An 11230-nucleotide genomic window follows, 5' to 3' on the forward strand; every position below is an offset into this window, starting at 1 on the left:
TTTTTTTTTTTTTTTTTTTTTGTTTTTTTGGTGCCAGGGATTGAAAATCGGGTCCTTGAGCTTGCAAGGCAATGGGGGGAACCACTGAGCCAAATCCCAAGTCCAGTGTTTTCACTTATGGTTAGAGCTTTTTGTGTCCTGTCCAAGAAATATTTGCCCACCTAAGTTTGTAATGTTAGTCTTATGTTATCTTCTGGGAGCTTTGTACTATAGTTCTGGGTTTTATGATTAGGCCTGTGATTGGTTTTGACTTAATTTTTGTGTTTTAAAGTGAGATAGGAACTGGCTTTCATCCCCCCCACCCATACAAGAATTTAGTTGTTCCCTACCAACTTTTCCAAACTGAATTGCTTTGGTGCTTGATCACAATTGTTTGTGTGGATCTGTTTCTTCGTTTGTCCTGTTTTTTGTCTGCTTTTATCCCTATACCATCTTGTCCTGATTATTCTAGCCTTGTGGTTCTCAGTCTGGGGTGGTTTGGGTATCTTGGAGATGTCTGACTACGATGGAAATACTTTTGCTTGTCACAGATGGGGTGAGAGATGTGCTGCTGGTCTCTAGTCAGTGGACGAGAGATATTGTTAAACATTTTGTACGTGTGGGACAAACCCCAACAATAAAGTTTTACTCATCCCCAAATGCCAGTTAGTGCCAAGGTTGGGAAACCTGCTTGATAAGTCTTGAAGCCACTTAGTTTAAGTGATCAATTTTTTGTGCTTTTTCTTTTTCTCCCCCAAATACTGGTTTGGTCATTCCATCTGCTTTGTATTACCTTATGGAATTCAGTTATCAATTTCTGCAAAAGAATCTTGTATTATTGCTAGGAATTGTTTGAAAGGATCTGTGCATAAGTGCTGCCCAGTGTGCTTGTTTAGATTTATACTTTAAGTCCAAATTAATTGACAAAGGACCTGGGTTCAGTCTCCACTACAGCAAACAAAACAAAATGAATCCAAAATAATTAAAATATTGTAAATAAATAGTTCAAATGGAATACAATTAAAATTTTACTTCCTTACCAGTAGCCATATTGAAAGTGCTCAGCAGCTGTGACCAGTGACCTGTGGTCCTAGTCAGGAAACATTCAGCACCACAGAAAAGGGCTTTTCAGTAGCACAATATAGGTTGTTGGTAGAGAATGGGTATTTCAATATTTGTTCTTTTGCCCAGTGAGTATAGAAGATTTTTGGGGGTTAGTTTTTCTTTTTTTTTTTTTTTAGATTCTCTTACTGGATTACAAGAGTTCAGAAAATCCTCATTACTGCTCATTTCTAACCATGCATGGGTCTTGTCAGGTTTTTTCCTCCTCATCTATTAAAATGATTACGGAGAGGCTTTCTCCTTTATCAAATAATTTTATTGATTGTCATATGTTAAAATAAACCTTAAACTCTTTCAGTAACCCCCAGTTGGTCATGATGTATCACTGCTAGGTTTGGTTTGGTAATATGCTTTAAAAAAATAAGAGAGAGTTTGGTCTGTGTCATTCTCTTATAGCATGCTTCTACTGCTTTGGCTTTAGGGTTGTGCTGGCCTCAGAGAGTAAGGTGGAAACTCTCCTGTCCAGAGAGATTTACTAGTAATTGAGCTCTTACGCTGTGCCACTTTGCAGAGCCCAGATCCTTCAATGCTTACAGCTATGCTAGGAGCTAATAATGCCTCTACTTCTCAGGCAAAGAACCTCAGGCTAGAAAGCTTTGAAGGTATCTTCATTACTTTTTTCTTTTTTTGCTGAGACAAAATACCCAATACCCAAAGTTAAAGGAGGAAAGGTTTATTTTAACTCACAGTTTGTAGAGGTTTCATTGTATAGTCAGCTGGCTCCAAGGCAGGTGGCATGGCAGAGGGGCATTACAGAAGAGAAATAGTCCATCGCAAAGCATGCAGCAGGTACTTAAGAGCAAGCAGCAAGCAGCAACAGCAGACCTATCTCCATTCTATCCCTTTATATTCCATCCAGACTCCAGACCTATTAATTGGTACCACCCATACCCAGAGTGGCGCTTCTATTATCCATACTCGTAATTCCAGTATCACACTCCTAATTCACATTCACATCCTTAATTCAGCCAGCTTCAGAACTCCCCACCTATGACTACGTGAGGCTTTAGTGGCACATCTGGATATAAGCCATAACGAAAGGGTAGAGTCAGAGTCTGAGGACTCTCAAGGACCAGCTCCTGAACCATAGTCCCCACTGGGGTCCCCTGGAACAAGCCAGGCTGTGTCTTAGCTGGTGGCCACCCTTGTCTGTGTGGTGGAGCCTGGCTTTCTCTGCTGGGCTGTGTTTCCAGCAAGGGGATTGGGGTTGAAGCTACCACTGGGCTCTCTTGGGCCAATGCCAGGTTTGTTCTCCATCTTCCTTGCTTTTCTTGGAGCATGAGGGTTTCTTACTACTATTTGAGGAGATTGTGGGGGCCTTAACAGAACTTGTTCTGAATGACTGATGACAGTATATTCCCGTTGTGAGTAGAAATTGGAGTTACTCAGATGCTTAGCATGGACAATCTCTCTTTCTAGGATGCTTGGATATTAATTCATCTGTGAAGGGGGCTCGATTTGTCAGATTCTGTGATGCGTTCAATATTCCACTCATCACTTTTGTTGATGTCCCTGGCTTTCTGCCTGGTAAGTCATAGCAGAGGTGGGACCAGGAGAGGTGGTTTTGCCCAGTAAGGCACCAAGTTTGTTTGGAGATTTTCTTGTACAATTCCATAAGCATCTGTGACTTCTCTATATTCTGGGTATCTAGAAGACAGGGCTGTGGGAGGATTCTCCCTCTTTGGAGGTGCAAGAAGATTTCAAAGCTGTGCGTGGCAGGCAAACTTGGGAGGATGTTGTGAGTATTTACTAACTCTTCCTCGTGACCCAGGCACAGCGCAGGAATATGGGGGCATCATCCGCCATGGCGCCAAGCTTCTCTATGCGTTTGCTGAGGCCACTGTGCCCAAAGTCACAATCATCACCAGGAAGGTGAGGCCCTTATGTTGGAGCCGTGACCTCCACACCCCCCACCATAAACATGGCCGCAGTGTGGAGGTGTGGCTGATTATCACCATGGCTCAAGGGGCCATGTGTTCATCCCTGTAGAGGTCAGCATTTCCAGCCCTGGAGAGGTATCTGTGGTTTTTCAACAGAGAGTTGAAAGAGCAGAGAAGAAATGCCAGGAAGGACATGGAACATTAACTGTGAATGGCCTTTCATATGTCAGCTGTTAGGAGCCCCGGAGTGGGCTGTTGTTCTTTGCCTCTTGTCTCATCAGCTTTGTGGGACCTTTCAGGAATATGATCTGGTTGTCGCAGGCTCTGACATCCAGCTTTTGGATCTGTTCTAGGCCTATGGAGGTGCCTATGATGTCATGAGCTCTAAGCACCTTCTTGGTGACACCAACTATGCGTGGCCCACAGCAGAAATTGCAGTCATGGGAGCAAAGGTGAGGATCTCCAGCTTTCCTCTTTCCTGGATTAAGGGACTTGCCTTTCCCAGCGGGAGCTCAAAGCATAGCTGGTAAATATGGGTAAGAAGTAAATATTGGTAAGCCAAGGGTGGAAGGTGGGGCCTAGATCTGGGGCCCCAAATCCAGCATTGCCTCTTGTCCTCCTCTTACTGCAGGCATGTGCTGGTGTCATCATGGCAGGGGATCAGGTGGAAGGGATAGAATGGCAAGGGGCCCAGAGTGGGGTTTGAGATTGTGAGGAGAAAGGAGAAAGGGTTGAATCAGCTGGACTCAAACCTTGGAGAGATGGGACATCCTCCCCAATCCTGCCTCAGCTCCATTGAAGGACCCTGGAGCCCATAAGAAACTGAAGTGTAGTTCTGACTCTAGGCAAAGTACTTCCTGTGTTTAACCTATGCGACACTCCTTCACTGCTTCAAAAGAGCTATTGAATTTGAACCAGGTGACTCCTAGGGTCCCTAGAACTCACTGACAGGTGTTTTGACTTGAAGGTCAATCCTTGTAGTTCAGTCTGTGCTCCTCAGGCCACCTCATTGTATACTCAGAGCTCAGGAAAATGAAAAGGGAAAACCATACTGTTAATTCCTTTTGATGGAGGGGATGATAGAGTTAATAGTGCAAAGTAGTCCAAACATCTTGGCCTCAAAATATAAGGCGTGCAGATGGAGAAGGTGAGTGTATCAGTCAGTCCTTACTAGAGAAACAGACTAAATGCAAGATACATGAATGAAGTGGTACCTCAGTTCATGAGCATTTTTGTTAGCAAACAGTGGTTTGTAAACAGAAGTTTGGCAAAATTTGTTTCTGTTTTCAAACTCTGCATCAGATGATGAACATGACCGTGGCCATCTTTCCCACGTGAACATGGCCATGAATTAAGTTTGTGAACTGAGATACCACTGCATATGAGAATTTACAAGATTGTACAGTGGCTGCCTGCAGTCAGGTATGGAAAAGTGCAGAAAGGCTGTGCATGTGCTAGAGATCCAAAGGATTCAGTGGAAGGCCTAGAGCTCAGTGTAGTGTGGGTCTGTATCATGAGGCTGAAGAGTCGGCACTGGAAACCAGGAGATGGCATCCAAGGTGAAGGGGAAGACTGGAGCTCCTCCAAAGACACAGAAACGAGCCTGCCTTCCTTTGTCTCCCTTTTATTCCACTCAGGCAGCAAGCCTAGTAGTTGCTGTCACTCACACCCAGGGTGGGTCCTCTGTCTTCCGTAAATCCCCGTAGCCACACATAACTATTTAGTTGGGTGTTTTTTACTCAAATTGACACAATCAGTTAATATCACAGTGGGATAGAATTGGGGCTACTGGTGGGCATCCATCGTGCAGACCCTGGAGTCGTGATAGCTGATCCCAGCTGGGACCTGTCCCTCTGTTTTTCCTTCTGGAACTGGCACTTCCTTCTTGCACTCTTGGTTTGCCAAGAAGCTCAGAACCACACACAGTGATAAGGATAGGTCTGTCCTGGTTGGGACTCCAGTGAAGCCTGTTACCTCCTTGTGACAGGGTGCTGTGGAGATCATCTTCAAAGGGCACGAGGATGTGGAAGCTGCCCAGGCAGAGTATGTTGAGAAGTTTGCCAACCCTTTTCCTGCAGCAGTGAGAGGTGGGACCTGGTGGGGAGGGTGATTTTGTTTATTTGGGTTCATTCTTTGCAAAATGTTTCACATAATTGCTTTTTACCTCTGCAGACTGGGGAAGGTTAGGGCTGTCCCGCGGCCAGGAATATTTATGGACAGCAGAATTGCCCAGGCAGGCTTGGTAACTACGATCAAAACAGCACTGCTGAAGGGATTACATTTCTGGGGGTTTTTCATTTTATGTAGCAATATTTTTATATAATGCTATCCATCCCAAACTTAGTGGCTTAAACTAGGCACCAATTTCTGGTTGTGGTTCTGAGGGTTATCAGTTTGGTTGGGCTTAGCTTGGCAGTTCTGCTGGTCTTGGCCTGGGATCACTCCCAAGGCTCTTGTCATCCTGTGTCTTGAGTACTGCTTGGTGGTAAAATGGACTTACTTAGGGGCTAGAGGCTAGCTGTTAGCTATACTGTTTCACTAAAAGGTCTCCCAATTTTCGAATGCCAATCCAGGCCTTTTAATGTCACATCGTGGGCAGCCAAAAGGGTGAATGGAAGCTGCAGGATCCTGTGAAGCCTAGGTTTGGAAGTTGCACCACATTTGCCACACTTTATTGACCAAAGCAACTCACGAGACTGGAGAGAATAGAATCTGTCTCTGTGTGGGATAAGTGGCAGTCACATTACAGGACTTGTGTACAGGGATGGGAAAATTGTTGGAGTTATCTTAAACTAGATGTATTATTATTATTATTATTATTTTGGTACTGGAAATTGAACTCAGGGCCTTGCTCTTGCCAGGCAGGTGCTGCACCGATGAGCTACATCCTTGGCCCAAAACTAGATGTATTTTCTTAATTTTATTTTTGGTTGAAACAGTCTCCTGGGACAAGGGAGTTAGCAGGGTCAGGGGCCTCTGTATCACGGGAGCCCAGGGATGGTGGCTGGGCTAAGCACAGGTGGGCTTGGTGGCATTGTCTGGGCATTCGGTCATCTCTCCTGTGCCTCCCCAGGGTTTGTGGATGACATCATACAGCCTTCCTCCACCCGTGCCCGGATCTGCTGTGACCTGGATGTCTTGGCCAGCAAGAAGGTACAGCGTCCTTGGAGGAAACATGCGAATATTCCATTGTAAACAAACCATGGGGGGGGGAACCACAAGAGCTGAATCAAGAGCCCATCCCTGCCTTTGCAATCATGGAAACCTGGGAATCTAAATTCCAGTAATAACTGGGAATAGCCAATAAGTTTATTAAATTCTAGGAGTACCTCTTTTGTGCCGTATTATAAAATTATGTGCATTATTAAAAAATGAACTGGTATTTTTTGAGTATCAATTTTCATTTTTTATGGTAGAAATCTGACAAACCAAGAAAATTAGAAAGAAAACAGAATATATCATTATCACCCAGGGCTGACCATTTTTTGGCATCTGTGATTTGGATGTGGCTTGTGTCCCCCAAAAGGTCGAGTGTTGGGAGCTTGATGTGAAGTGGGATCTGGGGCCCATGTAAAGTGGGCCATAGTGGTACTCTGGGGTGTGTTCTGTGAGGGACTGTGGGGCCCTGCTCCTCTCGGCACTGTGATCTCTCCTCACAAATGTGCTTCTGCCACGTGATGCAGCCCGAAGGGTCCTCCTGAGAACCAAGCTGACGTGATCACCATGTCCTTCCGTCTCTGGAATCGTGAGCCACATTCGCCTCTTTTCTTTATGAAGTTAGTTTGCCATAGGTATTTTGTTAGAATGTGCCAGGCACCAAATAAGAGACTTATACAGTGCTTTGGTATATTGTTTTCCTTTTTTCTCTAAGAATAATTTTTTTCCATAAGTGAGATAATATATTTTAGGGCAGTTTATTTCTTAGGCTTCAGTTTTCTAACTATGAAGATAAGGATAACATATAATCTCTTAATTTCCATGTGAATCGTTGAATGTCAGTGAGATATTTGTGATTTTGCTTGTTTAGCAGAGTAGACATGAAGTAAAGTGTAGTTTGCCATATTGACTTGTTATTTCCAGAAATATATTCTCACATTTTAAAACACTTTATTGTGAAAATTTCAAGCCCATAAAATGTAGGAAGAGTTACAGAAATAGCTTTACCTACATTAACATTTTTTGTATTTGCTTCATCTTTTCATAAATATATTTAGTATAATATTTAGGTATATATAAAAATTGATGAGAATAACTTGCATAATACTGTAGTTTAGTATTTTATAAGAACAAAGTTCATTGTCCTCTATAAGTTTGTCTTTTATGACGTTGGCATTTTTGAAATATGCTTTCTTGACATTTTGTAGAAGTCCCTCAATTTGGGTTTTCCTGATTTACTTCCTTACATTTAGATAAAAAGTATATCATAAATGTGACCCTTTAGTGTATCACATCAAAAAGCATTTTCATTGGTAGTTAATGTTGATCTTGTGACTGAAAAAGATTTTCTACCAAGCTTGCCATTTTAATTTTGTAACTAATTATGAATTTGTGGAGCATCCTTTAGTTACTGTCAACAAAGTTTCACCCAGTAGTTTTATTCACTGATGATTCTTGCCTCAATAATTGATTGTTTGAGTGTAAAATGTTGTTTCTAATTCTGTATCAACATTTATCAGAAGTTTAAGCAATGAAGGACTTTCTCTTTTTTCTTTGTATCAGTTTAGAGCCATGGATTCTTTAAAACATACTATTCTTAGGGTGGGCATGGTAGCACATGGCTGAGTCAGGAGGATTGCAATTTTGAGCCTAGCTAGCCTGAGCAATTTATTGACATAGCAAGACCCTGTCTGAAAAGGGGTGGGGGTGGGATATAATTGTGGGACTGGGGCTGAACCTAGAAATGCCTAAGCTGTACCAGTAACCCTTTTTAAAAATGTTACTTTGAAGCCGGGCATGGTGGCGCATGCCTGTAACCCCAGCACTCGGAGGCTGAGGCAGGAGGATTGCTGTGAGTTTGAGACCAGCCTGGGCAACATAGTGAGTTCCAGGTCAATTTCAGCTACATAGTGAAACCCTGTGTCAAACCGCCCCCCCACCAAAAAAAAGAAAGATAAAAATAAAAATCACTTAAAATTTTTTATTTTGAAAAGGGACTTCCTAAATTACTCAGGCTGGTCTTGAACTTGTGAAATACCTGCCCCAGCCTCCTTAATAGCTGGGATTACAGGTAGGTGCCACTACGTCTGGTTGTTACTCACTTTGATGCTCAGAATTTCCTGACACGTATAACGAAAGCTGGTCCTGTAGGTTCTCTGCATATGCCCTGGTAATTTTTTGAGCACTTCCTTATTTCTTGACAGAGGATACTGTTCTATACTTATCTTGTGTTTTCCTTGCCCCACCCTGGATTCTTTTTGTAGGTGTGTTATTGAAGAGGCTAAAATTGGTACTGGATGAAGCTTTTCACATTGACACTGGACAGTCATTTCTAGACATTTTTAGCATTCAATTAGGAAATATTTAAACAAGTATGTGTTTGATGTAGGATCCATGTATATATAAATACATATTTTTACATGAGTTCAAACTTTTAATTACAATCCAGTGACTTGTCTCTTCCCACAGTAGTAAACTGAGCTTCCATTGTCTTAAATGTATTTTATTCATTTGTTCAATGCTACAGTTTCAAAATTGCTACAGCTGTATCAACAAATGAGCTAAGTAAAGCTCTGAATTATTTCCTAATTTTTTATTTTTGTTTTTCAACCTAAGGCACATGGTTAAGTCACTTGGATTAGTAATTGGGTGGTTATATTTATCTAAAAGTCATTTGTGTAAGCTTACAGATTATTTCAAAAAGTTTTCTTTACTGTGTGTAGAGAGGATCAATGGTGACACCAACACCGAAGATTTAAAGTAGTTTGAAAGTAAGGGTCAGCTGTAGGGTGTGCTGCTCGGAGATGCCCAATGGTGTACTTTTCTGATAGGAGGCTAGGGCTTTCTTACTACTGAGGATTTTCCCTTGCTCTAGGTCCATGACTCCACAAGTCTGTCAGCATGGCTTGTATGTTGCGTTATTTCAAGGTCAATTTAACATGCAACTGTGCATCCTCCATCTTTAATCATACTGTGGTTTGGGTGAGTGTCCCTCAAAGGCCCGCGTGTTAAAAGCTCGGTTACTAGCATGTGGCACTAGGGAGGTGATGAGATACGGGGGGATGTGCCTTCGAAGGGACCAGCCCGTCTTTGCTTCTGGGCTGCAATAAGATAAACAGGCCTCCTCCACCACCACACTTTTGCCACGATGTACACAACCACCACAGAGCCAAAACAACAGGGCCCAACAGCCAATGGATTGAAACTGAGCCAAAATAAACCTTTCTGCTTTTATTTTAGTTATTTTGTCAGTTAACAGGTGTCTAGCATAGAAAATTAGTACCAACCGGTGGTTGCTGCTGTGACTGACTGTAATTGACCGTGAGAAACTTGGAATTTGCTTGTTTTTGGAATTTGGAAAAGTTTGGAAGCAGGTGAGAGAAAGCTAGAATGTTAACATTTTTTGCAGGGAGGTACCAGGGCTCAAACTTGGGACCTTGCACTTGTGAGGCAGGTGGTGGAACCAGTGGGCTAAATTCTGAGCCCTAACAGATTTTGGCACTGACTCAAGTACTGATTGGAGCCAGGGGTGATGGCTCCCATCTGTGATCCCAACACTGGGGAGGCTGACACAGAAGGATCACAAGTTCAAGAGGATTTAGTGACTTAGTGAGACCCTGTCTTAAAAATCTCAAAAAAAAAAAAAAAAAAATTGGTGAGGATGGAGCTAAGTGCAAAGGCCCTGGGTTCAATCACTTCACTGGGTTGGGGGTGGTGCTGATAGGACTGCAGACAGCTAAAGGATGTACTGATAAGGCTCTATTGAAAACTGGACTAGAAGCCACTTGTGGTATATTGCAAAGAACTTGGCTACATTTTGTGTATGCTATACCTTGAAACTTTGTAGGAGGTTGTTTAAAGGTAACAGGTGGAGGAAATTTCAAGACAGCCCAACATATGGTCTTTTTACTGCTTTTACCCAGATTTAGAGTGAAAAAATTAAGAGCAGAATGGTAAAATTTGGAAAATGGCAAAATACTTTGAGGACAGTAGAATTTCCTCATTGTGTGTTGTGCAGGAATTGCTTTTCTCCACTGCCTTCACTATAAGAGCAAAACAACTCCCCCCCCACCAAAAACATGGAATTATATAACCAGAAACACTGAGCTTCAGGTAAGAGCAGATCGTGTGTCTGCTGCGGGAGGTTGGAAGCACTGCTCAGTCCTGCTGGACTTGCCCCTGCCATGAATTACAAATCAACTCCACTTAAGTCACACAGTTAGTAAGCGGAGAAGCTGAGATTTGAGCCCAGGTAGGTTTGTCCACAAGCCTGTGTTCTCACCATAGAAAGTACTGCTACAGAGCTGATGCGGCAGATGGGATGAACTCAAGGTGTGGGTACCAGTGAGGTAAGGTGGTGGTCTGCTTCCCGAGGATTGTCACAGAACTCAAAGAGCTGCTGACCTTGGAAAGTTCCTATCACATGCGTGAATTCTGCACACAGCCGTGCTAACAGGTAGGCACTGCAACTTCCTGCTTTTTAGTACTTTTGTAAAGATTCCTTCATTCTCTCTTTTGGCCCTATTTTGGTCTTCCCTGTTGTTCTCTGCCTCTGGATGCTGATGCTTTTGCTTGGTGCTGGGGCTTAAGATGTGATCTGCTAGTCAGAGAGGGCTGTGAATATTCAGTCATATGAAGAGTTAATACCATGGGTGGGAGTTGAACTATTTCACCTGTTCTGACAAATGGAAAAACTGTCTTCCTACTTCCAAAGGATTTCTGGAGAGCTGTGGCTTTATTCTTCTGTTGAGAATTTCTGTTCCTAATGTTCTTGTACTTCTGATGTCAGCAAATGATCCTATTTTGAGTAGTAGCTGTGTCTCTTTGGGCACTGCCTGTCTGGGCTGATGGGGAACAACTGGCATATTCTGGTGGATGAAGCAGCCCCAGTCATTAGTTCTGATCATTCAACTACTGTCTTGGATGATGAAAATACTTCCAGTATATGTTCTCAGGAGTGAAAAGACACTCTTCAGAAAGTGGCACCTGCTAGGTAGGGTGGCACACACCTATAATATCAGGTATTTGAGAGGCTGGGACAGTGGGAGTACAGGTTTGAGGCCTGCACAGGGAATTCAGTGAGAGATCTAAAA

The 11230-nt window shown here is 42.9% G+C and overlaps 1 protein-coding gene across 3 annotated transcripts in view; it reads left to right on the forward strand.

Annotated features, from left to right (window-relative positions):
- Positions 1-6361, forward strand: part of Pccb (propionyl-CoA carboxylase subunit beta) — a 76289-nt gene extending 69928 nt beyond the window's left edge. For 2 of the 3 annotated variants that reach the window (XM_010625512.2, XM_033759470.1), the window contains 5 exons: positions 2521-2628; positions 2873-2973; positions 3335-3433; positions 4969-5068; positions 6055-6259. In XM_010625512.2, the coding sequence (XP_010623814.1) occupies positions 2521-2628; positions 2873-2973; positions 3335-3433; positions 4969-5068; positions 6055-6176 (530 nt within the window). In that variant the 3' untranslated portion in view covers positions 6177-6259. Of the gene's footprint in view, positions 1-2520; positions 2629-2872; positions 2974-3334; positions 3434-4968; positions 5069-6054 lie in introns of all 3 variants that reach the window. The other variant, XM_010625513.3, reaches the window with a different exon arrangement.
- Positions 6362-11230: the final 4869 nt, after the last annotated feature.

The sequence above is a fragment of the Fukomys damarensis genome, unplaced genomic scaffold (genome assembly GCF_012274545.1).
Source record: "Fukomys damarensis isolate Sample0158 unplaced genomic scaffold, DMR_v1.0_HiC HiC_scaffold_37, whole genome shotgun sequence".
Taxonomy (NCBI): domain Eukaryota; kingdom Metazoa; phylum Chordata; class Mammalia; order Rodentia; family Bathyergidae; genus Fukomys; species Fukomys damarensis.